Source organism: Globicephala melas, chromosome 2 (genome assembly GCF_963455315.2).
Source record: "Globicephala melas chromosome 2, mGloMel1.2, whole genome shotgun sequence".
Classification (NCBI taxonomy): domain Eukaryota; kingdom Metazoa; phylum Chordata; class Mammalia; order Artiodactyla; family Delphinidae; genus Globicephala; species Globicephala melas.
The window spans coordinates 70,521,681-70,545,842 of NC_083315.2; the positions used below are offsets into that span (position 1 = coordinate 70,521,681).

At 40.3% G+C, this 24,162-nt stretch overlaps 1 protein-coding gene across 2 annotated transcripts in view; it reads right to left on the reverse strand.

The window, feature by feature from the left end:
- APH1B (aph-1 homolog B, gamma-secretase subunit) overlaps positions 1 to 24,162 on the reverse strand; it is a 95,439-nt gene extending 71,277 nt beyond the window's left edge. For both annotated transcript variants that reach the window (XM_030878939.3, XM_030878938.3), the window contains exons 1-5: positions 23,969 to 24,162; positions 22,418 to 22,588; positions 17,335 to 17,405; positions 16,396 to 16,518; positions 10,725 to 10,852 (exon numbers count right to left, since the gene is read on the reverse strand). In XM_030878939.3, the coding sequence (XP_030734799.1) occupies positions 10,725 to 10,852; positions 16,396 to 16,518; positions 17,335 to 17,405; positions 22,418 to 22,588; positions 23,969 to 24,081 (606 nt within the window). In that variant the 5' untranslated portion in view covers positions 24,082 to 24,162. The remainder of the gene's footprint in view (positions 1 to 10,724; positions 10,853 to 16,395; positions 16,519 to 17,334; positions 17,406 to 22,417; positions 22,589 to 23,968) is intronic.

A 24,162-nucleotide genomic window follows, 5' to 3' on the forward strand; every position in this document is an offset into this window, starting at 1 on the left:
TTCAATAAAGTTCTTGGTGAAAATGAAATATGTATCTTTTATTTTGACGTAAAAACCGAAGGAACTTTTTGACCAACCCAATATATTCAAATGGCAACCGTAGAAGGTAATCAGAAGGCAGACCTAATGAAATACCCAACAGAAGATAGATGTTACATAACCAGGGCCCAGTTTTTAACTATTTCTGTGTTAATTGGCTCTTAGAGTTAGCAAGAAAGTGAGACAAGTCCAGGTTACTTTAGTAAAAATCCTTAGTATTAAGGGAACGTGAGGGAACAGCATCTTTTTCAGCTGCACAACTGCTGAGGGTTCCAAAAGTTCATTTAAAAACTGCTGATGAGATGCTGCGAGGTACTAGTGAAGACCACAGTGCCTATCCTAATGGAGCTTATATACCAGTAAGGGAGACAAGTAATGAATGAAGAAACAAATAATTCCAAATTGTGATGAATGCTAGGACAGAATAACTACAACTGAGATGGTGCTAGCATAGGTAAGAACAAGGCGATCTACCTGGGGTGGGGGGGGTCAAGGAAGGCACTGAGGAATCAGCATTTAATCTGAGACTTACAGGAGGAGGAGAGAGCCAGCCTGGTGTAGACCAAGGGAGGGAACCAAAGGAGGGCAAAGAGTTCATTGCTGAGAACCTGAGAGTTGATATAAATGATGTGTAGGGGGTTTCCCTGGTGGCGCAGTGGTTGAGAGTCCTCCTGCCGATGCAGGGGATGCGGGTTCGTGCCCCGGTCTGGGAAGATCCCACATGCCGCGGAACGGCTGGGCCCGTGAGCCATGGCCTCTGAGCCTGTGTGTCCGGAGCCTGTGCTCCACAACGGCTATGGTGAAAGCAGGGAGACTAGTTAGGAAGACTCTGCACTGAATGAGGAGAGTACAGGTTGGTGATTTAGTCCAGGGTGATGGTGGTAGAGATGGAGAGAGCAGATGATAGGAACTGATGGGAGTTGCTGGTGGATGGAATGTGAGGGAAAGGGAGAGGCCAAGAATGACTTCCATGTTTCTGGCTCTAGGTAAATGGTGGTGCTATTTAATGAGATACAAAAAGACTTGAGGAAGACCAAGCTTAAAAGACTTGGAGTTAAAAAGAACCTGCTGTATAAAAAAATAAAGCAGTCTTAGAAGGGTGGTTGAACAGAAGGCAAAATGTGCTAGAAGCATGAGAGAAGAAGCAGAGACAGAGTTTGCGGAGACAACTCTTTGAGAAATTTTGCTGCAATGGGAACCAGAAAAAAAAGTCATAGCTCGAAGGAGAATAGGCAACAATGAAGAGTTTTATTTAAGATATGTCTATATGCTGGTGAAGAGAGGGATAGGCTGGTGATGTAGGAGAGAGGGCACAGTCAAAGGAGTAAAGTCCTTAAGTAGGAAGGAATTAGGTCTAAAGCCCAAGTGGAGGGACTGGCCTTTGACAGAAGAAAGGATACTTCCTGTGCTGGGCCAGGGTAAGGTGGGGAGATGGGTTCTTCTTAACAAACAAGAGGCTCTGACTGGGTCAGTTTGTCACCTCTGCCCAGCAGCGGCAGCAGGGGGAGGGCCTCCAAGGCACCTCACTGTCCTCACCCTCACCCTGCCTGCACATGCCCTTGGATTCAGGATACCAAGAGTGACAAGATAAGGTCCCATCACTGATGATCAAACTCTAATTAGAGAGGTAGATGTAAAAACTGTATCAAATAAAATAATGCTGGCCGGGGAGGGGGGTTATAACACAGCTATAAATAAGGGCTAGTGATACTGCTGAGTCAGAAATGTGCACCTTTTCCAGGGAGGCCTCACATGAAATGCTCAGGAGTTTTCCAAACTGACCTAGGTTAGCAGTCATTGCAGATAAAACAGCGCGAACAAAGGCACTCCCTGCTGGGGAGCCACACTGGATCAATTTAGATGGAGGGTATGGTGTGAACTATGGGGAGCAGCAAGAGTACGTTGTGCACCAGTAAAATCAGTAAGAGGCTTATGTCAAAGAAAGAAGTCTGGGTTTCACTCCACTGGCCTCTGCTACAGCTCATCGCCCTCTCCTCCCCAACACACCTGGCTTCAGGACACCTGGCTCCTGCTGCTCTTCTACTTCACTAAGTTGCTCCTTCTCAGTCTCCTTTGCTGGCTCCTCTTCTTGCCCCAACCTCAAGGCTGAAATGCCCCAGGCCTTAGTCCTTGGGCCTCTTCTCTTGTCTGATACTCACTTCTTGTACTCATCTCTTCGAGCCTGGATTTCTCTCCCAAACTCCAGACTTTTTCATCCAACTGCCTAACTGCCTTCTCCACTTGAATGTCCAATAGGCGCCCCCACGGTAACGTGCCCAAGGAGAACTCCTGATATCCCTCACAAGCTTCTCCATCCCAGCTGATGGCAACTCCATCCTTCTAGCTATCCAGGCCCAAAACTCTGAAGACATCCTTGGCTCCTCTTCTTTCTCTCCCTTGCCTTATCCAGTCTGTCAGGAAATACTGTTGGCTCTACTTTCAGAAATATGTCCTGAATCTGAACATTTCTCATTATTTCCACTGCTATCTCACCCCAGTTATCACCACCCTTCTCTTGATGACTGTAATCTCTTCCCCCGTTACAGTCTACTCTGAACACAGCAGTCAAAACGATCCTTTCAAAACGTGATTCAAGTCATGTCCCTGTACTCAACACCCTACAATGACTCCCATTTCACTGAGAGTAAAAAGCTCAAGTCTTGCATTATCTAGATGTGCTTCTCATTTCCAACCTCTACTTCCATCCCCAACCTCAAATCTGTGACAGTATCTGCTACTAACTTCCCCAGGCTTACTGGTTCTGGTCACCCTCACTTCCATAAACATGCCAAGCATGTTCTTTAGTCTTAGGACTTTGCCACTGGCTGTTTTAGTCTTGGATGCTATTTCTCCAGACAGCCACATGGCCAACTTGACTTTTTTGTTCAAATGTCACCTTCACAATGAAACCTACTTTTGACTACATAGTTCCAAAATTCAACATCCCCAGCCCACACAATCTGGAACCCTTTTAACCTGCTCTACTTTCCCTTTTTTCCCACAGCACCTATCAATTTTAATATACTATAAAACTTTTTATTATGTCTATTGCTTACTGCCTCTCTCTGCACTAGATGGTAAAGGCAGGGTCTTTGTTTTTTTCACTAAATTGTTTTGTTCGCCTAGAACAGTGCCTGGAACATAGAAGGCTATTTGTCAAATGAATGAATGGCCAATTGGATCCATAAAAAGGATATTTCCTTTTTCTTGCAACTTCCTTTCTGTTTATTAAAGTGTACATAGTAGAAAATTTGGAACATGCCAAAACCCATAAAGAATAAAAGAATCCACCCAAAAATGAAAGCTGTTAATATTTTAACGCACTCTCTCGCCAGTGGTTTTTCCATTAAGATTTGAATTTATGGTCCTGAACCAAGATGGCGGAGTAGAAGGACATGCTCCCACGCCCGCTTGCAAGAACACCAGAATCACAACTAGCTGCTGGACAATCATCGACAGGAAGACACTGGAACTCACCAAAAAAGATACCCCACATCCAAAGACAAAGGAGAAGCCACAATGAGATAGTAGGAGGGGCGCAATCACAGTAAAATCAAATCCCATAACTGGTGGGTGGGTGACTCACAGGCTGGAGAACACTTATACCACAGAAGTCCACCCACTGGAGTGAAGGTTCTGAGACCCACGTCAGGCTTCCCAACCTGGGGGTGCAGCAACAGGAGGAGGAATTCCTAGAGAATCAGACTTTGAAAGCTAGTGGGATTTGACTGCAGGACTTCGACAGGACTGGGGGAAACAGAGACTCCACTCTTCGAGGGCACACACAAAGTAGTGTGCATATCGGGACCCAGAGGAAGGAGCAGTGACCCCATAGGAGACTGAACCAGACCTACCTGCTAGTGTTGCAGGGTCTCCTGCAGAGGTGGGGGGTGGCTGTGGCTCACCATGGGGACAAGGACACTGGCAAGCATAAGTTCCAGGAAGTACTCCTTGGCGTGAGCTCTCCTAGAGTCCCGACATCAGCCCCACCAAAGAGTCCAGGTAGGCTCCAGTGTTGGGTTGCCTCAGGCCAAACAACCAACAGGGAGGGAACCCAGCTCCACCCAACAGCAGTCAAGCCAACTTAAGTTTTACTGAGCTCTGCCCACCAGAGCAACAGTCAGCTCTACCCACCACCAGTCCCTCCCATCAGGAAACTTGCACAAGCCTCTTAGACAGCCACATCCACCAGAGGGCAGACAGTAGAAGCAAGAAGAACTACAATCCTGCAGCCTGTGGAACAAAAACCACATTCACAGAAAGACAGACAAGATGAAAAGGCAGAGGGCTATGTACCAGATGAAGGAACAAGATAAATCCCCAGAAAAACAACTAAATGAAATGGAGATAGGCAACCTACCAGAAAAAGAATTCAGAATAATGACAGTGAAGATGATCCAGAACCTTGGAAAAAGAATGGAGGCAAAGATCGAGAAGATGCAAGAAATGTTTAACAAAGACCTAGAAGAATTAAAGAACAAACAAACAGTGATGAACAATACAATAACTGAAATGAAAAATACACTAGAAGGAATCAATACCAGAATAACTGAGGCAGAAGAACAGATAAGTGACCTGGAAGACAGAATGGTGGAATTCACTGCCACAGAACAGAATAAAGAAAAAAGAATGAAAAGAAATGAAAACAGCCTAAGAGACCGCTGGGACAACATTAAACACAACAACATTCGCATTAGAGGGGTCCCAGAAGGAGAAGACAGAGAGAAAGGACCAGAGAAAATATTTGAAGAGATTATAGTCGAAAACTTAACTAACATGGGAAAGGAAATAGTCACCCAAGTCCAAAAGGCGCAGAGAGTCCCATACAGGAAAAACCCAAGGAGAAACACGCCAAGACACATAGTAATCAAATAGGCAAAAATTAAAGACAAAGAAAAAGCAGCAAGGGAAAAACAACAAATAACATACAAGGGAACTCCAATAAGGTTAACAGCTGATTTCTCAGCAGAAACTCTACAAACCAGAAGGGAGTGGCATGATATACTTAAAGTGATGAAAGGGAAGAACCTACAACCAAGATTACTCTACCCAGCAAGGATCTCATTCAGATTTGATGAAGAAATCAAAAGCTTTACAGACAAGCAAAAGCTAAGAGAACTGAGCACCACCAAACCAGCTCTACAACAAATGCTAAAGGAACTTCTCTAAGTGAGAAACACAAGAGAAGAAAGGACCTACAAAAACAAACCCAAAACAATTAAGAAAATGGTCATAGGAACATACATATCGATAATTACCTTAAACGTGAATGGATTAAATGCTCCAACCAAAAGACAGAGACTCGCTGAATGGATACAAAAACAAGACCCATATATATGCTGTCTACAAGAGACCCACTTCAGACCTAGGGACACATACAGACTGAAAGTGAGGGGATGGAAAAAGACATTCCATGCAAATAGAAATCAAAAGAAAGCTGGAGTAGCAATACTCATATCAGATAAAATAGACTTTAAAACAAAGAATGTTACAAGAGACAAGGAAGGACACTACATAATGATCAAGGGATCAATCCAAGAAGAAGATATAACAATTATCAATACAGACGCACCCAACATAGAAGCACTTCAATACATAAGGCAACTGATAACAGCTATAAAAGAGGAAATCAACAGTAACACAATAAGAGTGGGGGACTTTTAACACCTCACTTACACCAATGGACAGATTATCCACAATGAAAATAAATAAATAAACAGAAGCTTTAGATGACACAATAGACCAGATAGATTTAATTGATATTTATAGGACATTCCATCCAAAAACAGCAGATTACACTTTCTCCTCAAGTGCACACAGAACATTCTCCTGGATAGATCACATCTTAGGTCACAAATCAAGGCTCAGTAAATTTAAGAAAATTGAAATCATATCAAGCATCTTTTCTAATCATAATGCTATGAGATTAGAAATCAATTACAGGGGAAAAAACGTAAAAAACACAAACACATGGAGGCTAAACAATACGTTACTAAATAACCAAGAGATCACTGAAGAAATCAAAGAGGAAATCAAAAAATACCTAGAGAGAAATGACAATGAAAACACAACGATCCAAAACCTATGGGATGCAGCATAAGCAGTTCTAAGAGGGAAGTTTACAGCTACACAAGCCTACCTCAAGAAACAAGAAAAATCTCAAACAATCTAACCTTACACCTAAAGGAACTAGAGAAAGAAGAACAAACAAAACCCAAAGTTAGCAGAAGGAAAGAAATCATAAAGATCAGAGCAGAAATACATGAAATAGAAACAAACAATAGCAAAGATCAATAAAACTAAAAGCTGGTTCTTTGAGAAGATAAACAAAATTGATAAACCATTAAACAGACTCATCAAGACGGAGAGGATTCAAATCAATAAAATTAGAAATGAAAAAGGAGACGTTACAACAGACACCACAGAAATACAAAGCATCCTAAGAGACTACTACAAGCAACTCTATGCCAATAAAATGGACAACCTGGAAGAAATGGACAAATTCTTAGAAAGGTATAACCTTCCAAGACTGAACCAGGAAGAAATAGAAAATATGAACAAACCAGTCACAAATAATGAAATTGAAACTGTGATTAAAAATCTTCCAACAGGGCTTCCCTGGTGGTGCAGTGGTTGAGAGTCCGCCTGCTGATGCAGGGGACACGAGTTCGTGCCCCGGTCTGGGAAGATCCCACATGCCGCGGAGTGGCTGGGCCCGTGAGCCATGGCTGCTGAGCCTGTGCGTCCAGAGCCTGTGCTCCGCAATGGGAGAGGCCACAAAAGTGAGAGGCCTGCGTACCACAAAAAACAGAAACAAAAATCTTCCAACAAACAAAAGTCCAGGACCAGATGGCTTCACAGGTGAATTCTATCAAACATTTAGAGAAGAGCTAACACCCATCCTTCTCAAACTCTTCCAAAAAATTACAGAGGAAGGAATACTTCCAAACTCATTCTATGAGGCCACCATGACCCTGATACCAAAACCAGACAAGGATACTACAAAAAAAGAAAATTACAGGCCAATATCACTGATGAATATAGATGCAAAAATCCTCCACAAAATACCAGCAAACAGAATCCAACATCACATTAAAAGGATCATACACCATGATCAAGTGGGATTTATCCCAGGGATGCAAGAATTCTTCAATAAACGCAAATCAATCAATATGATACACCATATTAACAAACTGAAGAATAAAAACCATATGATCATCTCAATAGATGCAGAAAAAGCTTTTGACAAAATTCAACACCCATTTATGATAAAAACTCTCCAGAAAGTGGGCAGAGGGAACCTACCTCAACATAATAAAGGCCATATACAAGAAGCCCACAGCAAACATCATTCTCAATGGTGAAAAACTGAAAGCATTTCCTCTAAGATCAGGAGCAAGACAAGGATGTCCACTCTCACCACTATTATTCAACACAGTTTTGGAAGTCCTAGCCACAGCAATCAGAGAAGAAAAAGAAATAAAATGAATACAAATTGGAAAAGAAGAAGTAAAACTGTCACTGTTTGCAGATGACATGATACTATACGTAAAGAATCCTAAAGATGCCACCAGAAAACTACTAGAGCTAATCAATAAATTTGGTAAAGTTGCAGGATACAAAATTAATGCACAGAAATCTCTTGCATTCCTATACACTAATGATGAAAAATCTGAAAGAGAAATTAAGGAAACACTCCCATTTACCACTGCAACAAAAAGAATAAAATACCTAGGAATAAACCTACCTAGGGAGACAAAAGACCTGTATGCAGAAAACTACAAGACACTGATGAAAGAAATTAAAGATGATACCAACAGATGGAGAGATATACCATGTTCTTGGATTGGAAGAATCAATACTGTGAAAATGACTATACTACCCAAAGCAATCTACAGATTCCACGCAATCCCTATCAAATTACCAATGGCATTTTTTATGGAACTAGAACAAAAAATCATAAAATTTGTATGGAGACACAAAAGACCCCAAATAGCCAAAGCGGTCTTGAGGGAAAAAACGGAGCTGGAGGAATCAGACTCCCTGACTTCAGACTATACTACAAAGCTACAGTAATCAAGGCAATATGGTACTGGCACAAAAACAGAAACATAGATCAATGGAACAAGATAGAAAGCCCAGAGGTAAACCCAAGCACCTATGGTCAACTAATCTATGACAAAGAAGGCAAGGATACACAATGGAGAAAAGACAGTCTCTTCAATAAGTGGTGCTGGAAAAACTGGACAGCTACATGTAAAAGAATGAAATTAGAACACTCCCTAACACCATACACAAAAATAAACTCAAAATGGATTAGAGACCTAAATTAAGACCAGACACTATAAAATTCTTAGAGGAAAACATAGGAAGAACACTCTTTGACATAAATCACAGCAAGATCTTTTTTGATCACCTCCTGGAGTAATGGAAATAAAAAGAAAAATAAACAAATGGGACCTAATGAAACTTCAAAGCTTTTGCACAGCAAAGGAAACCATAAGCAAGACGAAAAGACAATGCTTAAAATGGGAGAAAGTATTTGCAAGTGAATCAACAGACAAAGGATTAATCTCCAAAATATATAAACACCTCATGCAGCTCAATATTAAAAAAACAAACAACCCAATCCAAAAATGGGCAGAAGACCTAAATAGACATTTCTCCAAAGAAGACATACAGATGGACAAGAAGCACATGAAAAGCTACTCAACATTACTAATTATTAGAGAAATGCAAATCAAAACTACAATGAGGTACCACCTCACACCAGTTAGAATGGGCGTCATCAGAAAATCTATAAATAACAAATGCTGGAGAGGGTGTGGAGAAAAGGGAACCCTCTTGCACTGTTGGTGGGAATGTAAATTGATACAGCCACTATGGAGAACAGTATGGAGGTTCCTGAGAAAACTAAAAATAGGGCTTCCCTGGTGGTGCAGTGGTTGAGAGTCCGCCTGCCAATGCAGGGGACATGGGCTCGTGCCCCGGTCCGGGAGGATCCCACATGCCGCGGAGCAGCTGGGCCCGTGAGCCATGGCCGCTGAGGCTGCGCATCCGGAGCCTGTGCTCCGCAATGGAAGAGGCCACAACAATGAGAGGCCCGCGTACCCCCCCAAAAAAAACCTAAAAATAGAATTACCATATGATCCAGCAATCTCACTACTGGAATATACGCTGAGAAAACCATAATTCAAAAAGACACATGCACCCCAATGTTCACTGCAGCACTATTTACAATAGCCAGGTCATGGAAGCAACCTAAATGCCCATCGACAGACGAATGGATAAAGAAGATGTGGTACATATATACAATGGAATATTAGCCATAAAACGGAACGAAACTGGGTCATTTGTTGAGACGTGGATGGAACTAGAGACTGTCATACAGAGTGAAGTAAGTCAGAAAGAGAACAACAAATATAGTATATTAACACATATATGTAGAACCTAGAAAAATGGTACAGATGAACCAGTTTGCAGGGCAGAAATTGAGACACACATGTAGAGAACAAACGTATGCACACCAAGGGGGGAAAGCAGCGGCAGGTGGGAGTGGTGGTGATGAATTGGGAGACTGGGGTTCACATGTACACACTGATGTGCATAAAATGGATGACTTATAAGAACCTGCTGTATAAAAAATATATAAAATAAAATTTAAAAATTAAAAAAAAGAAAGATTTGACTTTACATAGCTGCCGTCATATTAAGGGTAACTTTAGTATCCTGTATGACTGAAAGGTTTTAGGTAAGAAAGGCAATGAGATTGTTTTTTAGATGGAACAGAGAACAAGAAGCCCAGTATAAGAAAACCTGATATGAACTCTAAATGGATGGAGAGGAGAGACACATGAGGCAGGACACCATCAGAAGGAAGCTTTTCAATACTGTAGGTGAGAAATGATAAAGGCCTGGACAAAGCAGTGGCTGGGATAATTCTGATGTAAGTATATGACACGTTACAATTAAACTAAGACCAAACCATTAAACAGTGCTTAAACAATACATCTAGTCAAGTATTCTTTTTAAATTACTTTTGAAAACTGGCATTATAATGTCAGTGAGGAGAGAGTAAGATGGGTACTCTTGACATTCATCAGAATGCATAAAAATAGTACAACCCTTGTACAGAGTATTTTAGCAATTTGCATCAAGGGCTTTAAAAATATTCACATCATTTGACTTCAAAAATCAATTCCTTGGAATGTAAACAATGAATTGAAAAAGTTTCACATACAAAGTTGTTCCAGACAGCATTATAATAACCCAAAGTAGAAAAACAAGTTATCAATCAGTTAAGCAAACTATAACTTTATGTAATGATCTAAAGCCACTAAAACTTAAATATTAAAAGGATTTATAATAACATGGAAATTTTTTAAGATGTGTTACATAACATAAGCATAATGCAAGCCTATTTCAGTTTGACTCTACCCATTAAAAGAAAGACACATACCAAAATAAGACACCAAAAAACTTTTATGAGATCAACCAACAAATTGTTATCTTTCTACGGTAAGAAAGATGATTTATCTATCATTCATTCATTCATTCTTTTAACTGACTTTTCTGAATTTCCTCATTTTCCTATGAGCATGTATTTCACTCAAAGTGGAATCTACCACTTTAGATATGCAGACTTGAGCTCCAAAAACCGGTTTGAGCACGGTAGCAATACTCACCAGGGCTGACACCAGTAGATGGGTCAGAAGAACTACAAGCAGGGTGTACCACTTTTTCTTCTCACAGCCATCAAAAAACACAATGCCCCAGAACATGTGCAGCAAAATGATCACCAGCGTCATGAAAGCTGAAAGACAGGCAACCATTAGTGCCCAGTCACAGGATAACAAACCCCAAAGCCCACTAAACACCTAGTCCTGGGACAACGCTCTTGGGGTACACCACATTACTGCGAGGGTTCAACCCTATCTGACAGAAGTGGGACCCTGACACATATTTGCTTGAATAGTAACTCTGAGAGCAACATTCCTGAACCAGGGGGCCAACTCTGAAACAGCTTCTCATCTAGAACATGAATTTGTGAAAACAAAAAGTCAACTTGGATCTGGCTTTCAAGGAGTTTCTCTTAGGAATGCAATAAGACTACTGTGATATCTAATCAACTTTTCTCCAAATTAGCCTTCTGCACTAATTGCGAAACTCCCACCCTCCCCCGACACCACGCCACACAGCATGTAGGATCCTAGTTGCCTGACCAGGGATCAAACCAGCACACCTTCAACCCCACATTGGAAACTTGAAGTCTTAACGAATGGACTGCCAGGGGGGAGGTCCCTGAGAAACTTTTCTCAATTAAAAGAAGTGTCTTCGAGCTTCCCTGGTGGCACAGTGGTTGAGAATCTGCCTGCCAATGCAGGGGACAGGGGTTCGAGCCCTGGTCTGGGAAGATCCCACATGCCGTGGAACAACTGGGCCCGTGAGCCACAATTACTGAGTCTGCGCGTCTGGAGCCTGTGCTCCGCAACAAGAGAGGCCGCGATAGTGAGAGGCCCGCGCACCGCGATTTAGAGTGGCCCCTGCTTGCCACAACTAGAGAAAGCCCTCGTACAGAAACAAAGACCCAACACAGCCATAAATATATTAATTAATTAATTTAAAAAAAAGGAGTGTCTTCAATTTAAACAAGTCTTCTCATTAAAGTGAAGTTTCTCCTTGGATTTTTTTTTAAGGACAATGGAAGACAAAAATATAAGAAATTGCAGTAATTATTCAAGATTCTTTCTTTTTTTTAACATCTTTATTGGAGTATAATTGCTTTACAATCATGTGTTAGTTTCTGCTTTATAACAAAGTGAATCAGGTACACATATACATATGTCCCCATATCTCCTCCCTCTTGCGTCTCCCTCCCACCCTCCCTATCCCACCCCTCTAGGTGGTCACAAAGCACCGAGCTGATCTCCCTGAGCTATGTGGCTGCTTCCCACTAGCTATCCGTTCTACATTTGGTAGTGTATATATGTCCATGACACTCTCTCACTTCATCCCAGCTTATCCTTCCCTCTCCCCGTGTCCTCAAGTCCATTCTTTACGTCTGCGTCTTTATTCCTGTCCTGCCCCTAGGTTCTTCAGAACCATTTTTTTTAACTCACTACGCATAATTCAATTTCGTTTCTTTTTTTAAATTAATTAATTTTACTTTTGGCTGTGTTGGGTCTTCGTTTCTGTGCTAGAGCTTTCTCTAGTTGCGGCAAGCGGGGGCCACTCTTCATCGCGGTGCACGGGCCTCTCACTATCGCGGCCTCTCTTGTTGCGTAGCACAGGCTCCAGACGCACAGGCTCAGTAATTGTGGCTCACGGGCCTAGTTGCTCTGTAGCATGTAGGATCTTCCCAAACCAGGGCTCGAACCCGTGTCCCCTGCATTGGCAGGCAGATTTTCAACCACTGCGCCACCAGGGAAGCCCCCTCAATTTCGTTTCTTTTTATGGCTGAGTAATATTCTATTGTATATATGTGCCACATCTTCTTTAGCCATTCATCTGTCGACGGACACTTAGGTTGCTTCCATGTCCTGGCTATTGTAAAGAGTGCTGAAGTGAACATTGTGGTATATGGTTCTTTTTGAATTCTGGTTTTCTCAGGGTATATGCCCAGTAGTGGGACTGCTGGGTCGTGCAGTAGTTCTATTTTTAGTTTTTTAAGGAACCTCCATACTGTTCTCCATAGTAGCTGTATCAATTTACGTTCCCACCAACAGTGCAGGAGGGTTCCCTTTTCTCCACACCCTCTCCAGCATTTTTTGTTTGTAGATTTTTTTTTTTTTTTTTTGCGTTAAGCGGGCCTCTCACTGTTGTGGCCTCTCCCGTTGCAGAGCACAGGCTCCGGACTCACAGGCTCAGCAGCCATGGCTCACGGGCCCAGCCGCTCTGCGGTATGTGGGATCTTCCCGGACTGGGGCATGAACCCGCGTCCCCTACATCGGCAGGCGGACTCTCAACCACTGCGCCACCAGGGAAGCCCTGTTTGTAGATTTTTTGATGATGGCCATTCTGACTGGTGTGAGGTGATACCTCATTGTAGTTTTGATTTGCATTTCTCTAATGATTAGTGATGTTGAGCATCCTTCCATGTGTTTGTTGGCAATCTGTATATATTCTTTGAAGAAATGTCTGTTTAGGTCTTCTGCTCATTTTTTATCCAAGATTCTTAAGCAACTGAAACTGAACTTGATCGGCGCACACACAGGTTTTTCTATGGAATACTGCATGTGTGCATGCATGATCAATTAATTTCAAATGTGGTAAGTACTACAAAGGAGAAGTACAATACCACCCGAGGGGGTTACAGCTTTTTTGTGCACTCATGGCTCTTCCTCATCATAGTATTTATCACACTTTGTTGTAATCAGCTGTTTGTCTTTATTCCCTCTATGAGTGGAACATATAAACATTAACTCGGCTGTTAAATAAAAATACTTAATTATTTGTGGAATGAGTGATTAAATGATCAAATGGACTTGCCCAAAATACTAAATTAATGAGCCAGGGTAAGACTTGAAATTAAGACTCCAATTCCTATACCTTGCCTATATACAGAATAACCAAGATATGGTAATGATTCTAATAAAAGTTAACGTTAGCCTACTACACAACTACAAAAAAAATAATTAACTTATGATACATTTAGTTTGTAAACTATGCTGACTTGTCACATGAAAACCTATGTACATGCAGGTATCATATATTGTACATCTTGTCCTAACATAGACATACTAATTATACCCCATATTCCTGATTATTACTTAGGCATTTATAATGGAGTATGTTAAACTATTTAACTGAAAAATTTAAAAGGAGCTCATGCCTAAATACATGGTAACAGCAGCAGTTACAAATAATATATGCAATAAACGCAAATACATGCAAATTTGGGGTTATTATTTTTAAAGGCAATAAGTAGTTTCTTAAATGTTTAATTCAAAGGTTATGCTCCAAAGAATGACGTTACAACAAATAAACTCTAGCACATGATAAAGTAACAGCTATTCTTGACTCTATAGGTATACATCCACAGCATGGTCAGCCTGCCGTCCTAACTCAGCTAAAGATATTAAAACACTTTATTTTCTTTGAATTTATAGAAATCACAAATACAATCCCCAAATTGCTAGCACATTTTTTACTTTCTTCCAAAAGAATCATTTTTAGCCAATCTTATGAAAACAGCCTAGTTCACAAAAGGGAATTAGCGCCATCTAGTGACAGAATCTGGTAGAAAAATAAGTTCCATTAGGAGACTGCTACTTGAGAGCCAAAAAAAAAAAAAAGCTTATGTAGCAGTCTAATAGACTGATTTAAGAAAATATAGAAAACTGCAGCAGTAACACCCCCTCCTGGGTATGTTTTATTAACTTATATTGGATGCTAACAGATTTTAGCATTAATATTACAGTTGTTCTAAAAATGTAATACTCATTATTATGTTCATTTTTTAAGACTGTCAGAAATATTTTAATTATGGAATGTTTAAAAGGAAGATAATTTGCTATGTTGGGGGCGCAACTAAATAAGTAGGACCCACCCCATTGACATACTTTCCTGTCCTCTAACTTGCCGCCGGACGTGAAGGGCCCTGAGTAACTTGTAGGCCTTGAAAAGCCCTTATACATTTTTGTACAGGGACGAGTCATTTGGGGGGCTGTATACAGGATGGATTCCCATGGAAAATGTGTTGAGGAAGGACTAACTGGGTGGGAGTTAATGGTAGTAATCTAGACAGGAGATACCAAGGTCTGAACTGAAATGATGAACAAGGGTCCACTGGGTTTGGGGACCACTATAACGTGCAGCATGTCTCTCAATTCTTTACTGCAGCAATTTGTTTTTTTAATTTGGTCATACCTCCTTATATCTTTTCTATTATTATGTTAAACTGTACTGAAACGCTTAATCACTTTTTTGGTCTTATTCTCTCTACAAGATGATAAGCTCCTTGAAGACAGAAATTACTTTAGTAAAGATGATAAATTTTTTTTTGAAAGGATTCTATTTATTCTTAATAAGATGATAAATTAATGATTTAATTAAAAGAATCTGTGCATAGGATCACTTACTTCAACAATACAACTTGTGAAGACAAAAAAATACAGTGGGGTTTTTAAAAACTATTTTTTAAAAGATTCTTCTTGTGTAATTTAGGAGAGAGCTTATATTAATTATGTATATTACCAACTCTCAAATGTGTGACCACTGCATCATGGGGACAATTTTCATCTGGTGGATGAAAAGCGGTTTGAAATGGGTTGGTCCTTTTACCTGCATCTTTGGATAAAGGTCAACTCATCTATTATTTTTTTCCTCTCAATTTCTTTTTTTTAAAGAATATAGTACAATTTATTTTTAAATGTTCAAAAGCAAGAAAACTAAATTTTCTTTTTTTTTTTCAGATACACACATGAAGGTAAAACTTGCAGGTTTTACCTTCAAAGTAAAACATCGATACATGTTAAAAACCTAACTTTCAGACCTGGCTAACCCAGGGACTTAATAACACAAAATCAGGGCAACAGTTACCTGTAGGGGAGGAGTGAGGAGGAACAAGGGACTCTAAGCTCCTGCTGGTGTCCCAGTTCTTAAGGAACAGGGAATATGGATTGTTACAGTTAAAATTAAATATATATACATATATATATGTTTAAATATACGTTTTTAGATATATGACATTACCTCACATTAACATTTTTTTTTTTTTTGCGGTACGCGGGCCTCTCACTGTTGTGGCCTCTCCCATTGCGGAGCACAGGCTCCGGACACACAGGCTCAGAGGCCATGGCTCATGGGCCCAGCCACTCCGCAGCATGTGGGATCTTCCCGGACCGGGGCACAAACCCGTGTCCCCTGCATCGGCAGGCGGACTCCCAACCACTGCGCCACCAGGGAAGCCCATACCTCACATTAAATAAGAACTATTTTCTCTCCTCTCAATTTCAAGATTAAATTATACTTCCCACTCCAAAAAGCGGCCAAGATGACAAATGAACTAAAGATTAGGGCTACAGTGAAGAGAAATAAAAACTAATAAAAACAAAAACAAAAAAAGCATATAGCCTATAAAAATTCCCTTACAATATATCAGCTATACAGCAACACTGTTAGTATAGTAACAGAAAAATAAATTTTATGCAAGCTTAGTTCCACTCTAAAATTCTACAATACTCTAACTGTAATTTTTATTTTCCTAGGTCCTTTCCATCACAGTGTCTAACAGTATCTTGCCTTTAGAAGATATAACATGAATTTCTATTCACTTCATTTCCTAAGCCAGGGAACTCCACTAAGCATGATCATTTAGATCATAAATCTGAACATTCACAGCTACCAGACACATACCTGAATTCAGGAAGAACTGGGGAGGATCTCCATGAATGCCCACTGTGCCCGGTCCCAAGGAGTCAGACAGGGTATTTACAAAGGAGAATACTCCACTCATGATTCCAAAGCCCAAGCCAGAAACTAAAGAGGAAGGAAAACACTGTTAAACCTTACTCATGCTGTGATTTCTCTTCAAATCAAATTCCCAAGGACTAGGGAACACTATCTTGCTGAAGGAAAAAGGGTGCACATGCTGTTAGAGAAGCAGTAGAAAGCTGGCTCAGAAAAGGCAAGCGCTTGGCTAAATGATGAACCGAGAGAGAACTGAGGAGGAAAGAGGAAAGGAAATGGTCAGTGAAATGTAGCAGAGAAATGAAAAAAGAAAGAAAGAGATCCAGAAAGGCTCCAAAGGGATAGGCGAGACAGAAGGATACGATACTGTAGCTCTGACTTTAATTCATGACAACAGAATCTGTAGAATTAAGTTTGATGGAACTGAGCTTGAGAGGTGACTGTATTGTAAAGAGGGATCCCTGGGTCAATCTGGGTGACTCAATTTAGGGACCCGGATCCAACCTTTAAACCATAATTCTGAAAGAAAAATACAAAGAGGTATAACTGTGTTAATATGAAGAGTCCTCTCAGTACAAAGTCATGGAAACAACCCAAAGAAGGTAACAATAACATCACTTAGAAATTGTTAACTAGAGTGTATACATGTTAAAAAACCTAACTGTCAAATCTGGTTAGTATTTAATGGAGACACAGATAAGGGTCACCTGCAATCACTTTTCTTTACATAAGGGCCCTGGAAAGCTAGAAAAATAAACAATGTACACCAATAGGCCAATGTGGTAGTAAAATACTACCTGAAACCTACAAAGATTTAAAAGATAAAAATGGCTTTTATGTCAAGTCTGATCTTTTATCTTACGACGCTATGCAGTTCTAACTTACCATAAGCCAGCAATCGCATAGAGGGTGCTTTCTCACCTGGGTTTATACTCTTCAAACCCTCACTGGATTTTCTAAAATAAAACCACACAGATAATTTTTTTAGGTAGTATATCAGAAAAACACATAAGATATTTTAAAATCCAGATACTTAATGAGGTTTTTGATCACATTATACTCTAAATCTAAAATCCATTTAAACGAACACAGCAAGTTTTCAATTAACTAAAGTCAACCAAAATTTCCAACCAACTTTTGCCTATATCTGACATTCACAAAGAGGAGGAAAAATAAGAAGAATATAAGTAAACAAGCCATCAGGGATTGAGTTTAATGATACAAAAAAAAAGCAATACTTATGACTAAGTTTAGCAAGCATTTAATTCAACATCTTATGGCATCTACCACTCTGAATTTTTCCTCTTCCCAAAGTACTGTATCTCCTATTCCATTTCTTTGGTACTTTGTTGTATTTCCGCCTGGGTTAGACTTATTCTGCCACTCTCCCTTCTACCTTCCACTCCATAGAACGTTAAGTGGTACTCTCTCTTCAAAGTCTAGTTCATGCAACAATTGCTCAAAGAAGCCACCTTTACCAGTGATTGATAATTATTCATCCCATCTCTCCTTACTCTTAAACCCTACAACACTGACAGTGTGAACTCTCATATGGATACCTAATCAAATGGTCTGATTCGAAAACATTATTTGTTTCATAACCCCAGTCAGGCCTCAGGGGAGAAGTAATCAGGGGAGAATAAAATGCTACCCTCAGAAAAGAAGATAAATGAATACCTGAATGAAACATTAGACTACTGCTCAATAAGAAATGATCTTCAGAGTGATCATATCCATGCTTCTGTCATGGACAATTTGCAAACTGACCATGAGCCCCTGCACCCCACACAAATGCGTGAGGACTGCGGCAGGCCGGCTCCACTCTTGTCACTATTGCTACCCTTTGTTGGCTAGAAAGTCTGCAACAACAATCCTGACACAAAGGATATTTAAATTATATTTAAAGTATATTTATTAAAGCAATAAAGGAACCAAACATTTTACAAGAATTTTTCAACAAGTGCTGAAACAAAAATGAGTTCGGTTAACTCTAAGAGTAGAAAATTAACCAGAACATGGAAATTATATTACGGGTATTGTGTTAATTAAATTTTAAGGTATGTATATTCACTACAGTGAGCCTATCTCATGACATAAATATAAATATTGACTACATTAAGGCAATACAGAATTCAACCAAAATAGTAATAAGCATAAAGAAGAAGGTCTTTGGGACTTCCCTGGCGGTCCAGTGGTTAAGACTCCACACTTCCAATGCAGGGGGCACAGATTCAATCCCTGGTAGGGGAACTAAGATCCCCGATGCGGCCAAAAAAAAAAAAAAAAAAGGTCTTTTTCTTTTCTAGACTCAAAAGAAACAATTGCCAATCCAGTGCTCTCCATTTGGAAGCATCATTTGGTAGCAGGGACATGAGCCAAAATTTAAGTGACTGTCATCTTCTTTCTCTGGAGCAGTAACCACCTGAAATGTGCAATTTTCCTAAATAAACTTACCTGTCACAGGAATGTGGTTAAAGGCTAATGAATGCTTAAAGACCTATACAATAGCAATAACTTCCATCAACAAACAGATATAATGGTATAATAGAATCAATAAATTTTGGAGGATTTCTGTTTTATATAAATTGCTCAGCAATGAATAAAAGATTTTTGCTATTTAGTATAACAAAGTACTGCTATCACAAATATATTAAAGATATAAATTTAAGGTCTAGGGTCAACATTAGGAAGTGAAAAAGTACAAAACACCATCAGTTTCCGTGTTCCTGACGGATACATCACACAACTGATGATGTAAGTGACAGTGACTTTTTGTATGTGTGTGTGACGGTGATTTTAATCTGACCATTTTACTGAAGTGGAAAATTCTTTGTTTGCGTTTATTATTGTTTCCAAGAACAAAAAACTCAATTTTTTAAATATAAACTTTGAAAAACAAATGATAAATCATACCAGCTTTCTTGTTTGTTCTGATTCACTTTATATGTGTGTGTAAGAGAGGGAAAGTACCAAGGAATATGCATATAAAGTAAAAACACCATTTTAGAAAATTTTTAAAATAGACATGTCTTTTAAGACATTATAGCAATGATTATCTTATTATTTTTCTATAAATGATTTTCTCAAATTACCAAATATTTATGGTATCAGCATTATAAGACAATTGAACTAAATTACAAAAGCTTTAATCCAAGCCAAAAAATTCTTATGTATGTTTTAGGCAATGTGCAGGACCATAACTTGGATTTTTCTTTTTCCTTCTGAATAACATAGAAAGGGCTATCACGTGTGGCCATATGTCAATTTCTCACAGTGCAATTCTTTGCTAGGCTGAAAGTGACAATTCATTCATTCAAGATGAAGTACTGGTCCTAAGACCTAAGCCATGAAATAAATTTATATTGGACTACAATGATAAATACTTTGATTCAATTCCATATATGTAAAAAAACTGGTGCAAGCTCTCCACATTTTAATCTTGGCACCAAATTCAGATAGTGAAAATTTGATTGAGGCAGTACTTTAAACTTAAAAGTTCAAAACCTACTTTGGCAGTGGAGATAGTTAAAATATTGATTAAACTGAAGTTCCTATATCTGAATGTAGTAAAGCCTAAGACAGCAACTTAAATGCATCTATATAAATGTTAGCCATTAATAAAGTATCATAATAATTCTCAAACTTGTTTTAACATGTAACTACATAACATCCAACATTTCTAAAATGTGCTAGGAAAACACTGTACCATATTCCAAAGGTTTATAGCAGATGCATTTTGTAAAGGCACCTGTTAATACAGGTTTGTCCTATTATTTGTTTGCAAATCTCCAAAGGTCCTTTCAGAGGAGCAAACATGGTTTCCCCAGAAGGCCAAAGAGGCTTCTGTGAATTTCCTGGCATGAGAGCCTGCAGACTGACAGCCATAATTCCTTCTGCATGTGGCCCTATGCCCTCACTGCCCTATTAAAAATGGCAGCTCTGGGACTTCCCTGGCAGTCCAGTGGTTAAGACTCCAAGAGGCGCAGGTTCGATCCCTGGTCGGGGAACTAAGATCCCACATGCCTCTCGGCACAGCCAAAAAAAAAAAAAAAAAAAAAAAACAGGCAACCCATGGGGAATTCCCAGGTGGTCCAGTGGTTAGTACTCCGTGTTTTCACTGCCCAAGGCGCAGGTTCAGTCCCTGGTGGAGGAACTAAGATCCCACAAGACACACAGCCGTGGCCAAAAAAAAAGGCAACCCATGTTCAGCTTGTAGTCCTTTGGAACCTTAGGTTAGTGCCAATAAAGGGTTGCTTTTCAGGTGGAAACCGTGAAGAAACACAATAGTGAAGAACAGCAGATACCCATTTAGCCACTCTAGGTAAGTGAGGTTTTAGAACCTCTAGTCCTAAGGGGTTATTAAAGTCACGTCCTGATCTATGAAAAACTACTGAAATTAGTAAATGCAAAACCAACATGAGCCAGTGATGTTGGAGACAGGAAAATCCAGTCCAACCCAAGGCTGAGTTAAGAGAACAGTGCCCTGTCAAGGGTGGGAAGGACCCTGCTCTCTGCACTGCTTTGACCACAGCAGGGTACTGTGCTGGGTTCCAGGCACAGGTAAATCCCAGGCACCAACAAAAAGGGGTGTCCACTGACACAAAAGAACAGAGATGGGAAAAGGTCTGGAAGCCACATCCATGTCTCCTGAGGGCCAGCTGAAGAAATGAGGAATGTTTAGCCTTGAAAGAGACAAGATGACAACCGTGTGACAGAGACTGCATTTCCCTGTGCAAGGCAGAGGTCAGAAAGAAGGAGATTTTTATTACCTTAATATATTCTACAGTTAAAATTAAATTTTGGAATAGTAGTAACTGCTGCATACCAGAAACATTCAACCACATCTGAATGTCCATCTGTTAAGGGTATTGTATTACCATGGAACCTGAAATGTTATGTTTTTTATTTGTTGTTCTTTAATATTTCCAGGAACTAATGGAAATTTCGTTTTTAAACTTTTTCTCAGATATGATTTTTGCTTCTAAGCACCGGCTTCCTGGTTTTCTACTCGGGATTTAAATTGCTTTGTTATTAAATTTCAATATCTGTTATTAAAAGCAACAAGTAAAAAATACAGAAGGCCTGGCATATTGGCAAGAACAAATTATCAGAAGCCTATTATAAGAGATGTTATTGAGGTTCTGTCTTGGTTGCATCCATGAAATTCATGAAGTGCTTTAATTATCCCATTTGCAGAGATGAGAAGACATAGCACATTTATCACTCTACTAACTAAGCCTTACTACATAATCAAAGCCAATCTCTGAAAGAAAATATGGTTCCAAGTTTAAGCTGTGTTTCAAAACAGTGGTTTCATGTGAGATCCTCATGGATCCTACAGATGACCTACTTTCTGGCCTAAAAAGGGAACTCATGCCCACGGCTCTTTTTTTTCTTTTAATGTATTTTTCTATTCTGGACATGAAATCAAACGGCATATCACAAAATGAACCCCTGTTCCTCCCTAATACAGTCAGAATAATGGCAGGCATAATCACCATAAGAATTATCTATTTTAGGTGATGTCAAAGAGAAGTGCGTATAAATTCTGATCTGTAACAGTTTTTGTTCTTCTTGTTTCAATGACTATTTCTCTAGCTTATTTTTCTCCATGGCACTTACTGTCTTTTAATATACAATGTCTTTTCTTGTTTATTCATTTGTTGTCTATCTCTTCCCACTATAATATTACCACCATGAGACTGTCTTTTAATCATGATGTATCCTCAGTACCTAGGGTATGCACGGCATTGAGCAAATTCTCAAGACATTTTTTGAACGAGTGAAGGAAGGAATGAATGTCCACAAATTAAAATACTCAATATTTTCAGGCTGGAAATGTACAATCCCTTGGCTTGGAACTATGCAGGAAGACATGGACCTTCAAATACAATAATACATTAATGTTTCAAACTACTAAATCATAATTCAAATAAAACTGGGAAAAAAGGTAAAGCGTTTAACTTACTTTAAAAGTTTATAATATGCAAACCGGAACACTTCTTGGATAAGGACTGAGATTAACACTCCAAAGATCAGCAGATCTCTCTGTCTTGGTTCATCTTTGTTATCAGTAAGGGTTGCTGCCATGAACCAAATGAAGGAAGAAAGCAGCAGAGACACCAGCCAGAAGAAAGCTCTGAAAATTGGTGTGGGGAGGAGGGGGAGTTACAAGTGAATAGGACTAATAATGATTTAAAAGCAGAAAAAACCCTGCTTGAGAAGGAAGAGATTTCCTGACAAAAAAAGTGTTCATGAAGTGATGCTCTTAACCAACTGGTCCTAATCAATGGTGCAGTTTCCCTGGTGAAATAAACGTGCAGGCCAAGAGGAATTTGAGATTTTTCTTAAAAATCACTTTTTTCAGTGACCCTGCTATTTGTAAATACATCTGCAGACTAATTGCCAAGGACTGTCTGTCTGGAAACTTGGTTATTTGCTAAGCTTCCTAATTAAAGCTTTGCCCATTGATGTGCAAATGTCTTTTCCAGGAAAATGTCTACATCTCTATTAACAGAGCAATTGGTTTAAAATCCAGAGGTTGAAAGCCTGTGCTCTGATCTACATCAGTCTTCCAGGCCTGGTTTTTACAACATTCCTGTGGATTTTAATGATTATAACAAGCTTTACAGACCTCTTGCCCAAATCTCTATTGTTTTTTAAATGACACGTGTGATGCAGCATTTTCAATACAGTTGTGAGAGGTGAGGAAGCTCAGAAAAGGTGGGATTCACTGGTCTCGCCTGGCTGTTTCTCCTGGTGCCAAGTGAGACTCAGTGGTGGAGAAGGTCGTAGGGGAGCTCCAGTAAGAGCTGCCAGACAGGTGAAAACTGGGATTATGATCACATTCGCCACCAGAGTTCGGTATTGACCAAGCTCCTGCAAGGAGACGTACTACAGGTGCTGCGGAGTTTTCACAGGTTTCTACCCTTTGGCCGCTCACCTGAATCACCTGGGACGCTTTTAAAAAGTCCGAATTCCACCCCCTAGACATTCCTATTCAGTTGATTCAGGGAGGGGTAAGTGTTGGGCATCGGTATGTTTTAAAGCACCTGATCCCCAGGTGCTTAAGGGCTCTTAACTCGCTTGGGATTACAGATGCCTGTCAGAATCTGAGGGAAACTAGGGACCTCCCCCTCCAAAAAAATAAAAGATGGATATTTGAAGTTATCCACAATTTTTTAAATACAGTTTTAATGTATGACTCACTAACGCCCATCCACGGACCCTAGGCAAAAACTCGGGAGCCAAGCGTCAGGGTTTTCTGAGACCCACGATGTGCTCTCCTTCCCTAGAGCTCGCCCTCTGGGGTCGCGGGGCTCTTGTTCTTTTCTCGCCGACCCTCGGAGCAGGGCGAAGAGTCCCAGGGGAGTGGGGTCTCCGCTCTACCCCCTCCTAACGCTTCTCCGCTCCAAAGCCCAACGAGGACGAGCCGTTTCGTAGGGACGCCAGGTATCGCCGGTACCCCTGGCGGGGGAGGGGAGTCCCAGGTCCGGGTTTCCCGGCACAACCGCCTTACCCGATGATGAGGAAGATGATGCGCAACGGCTCGGTGGCGATGGTGAAGATGTAGAGGGCGAGCGCAGGCCCGAAGGCAACGAAGGCGCAGCCGAAGAACACGGCCGCCGTCATGGCGACCGCAGAAGCCGGCACGGGGGCGTAGCGTGGACGCGGGGGCGCAGATCGACCACGGAGAAGAGCGCGCGTCGAGGG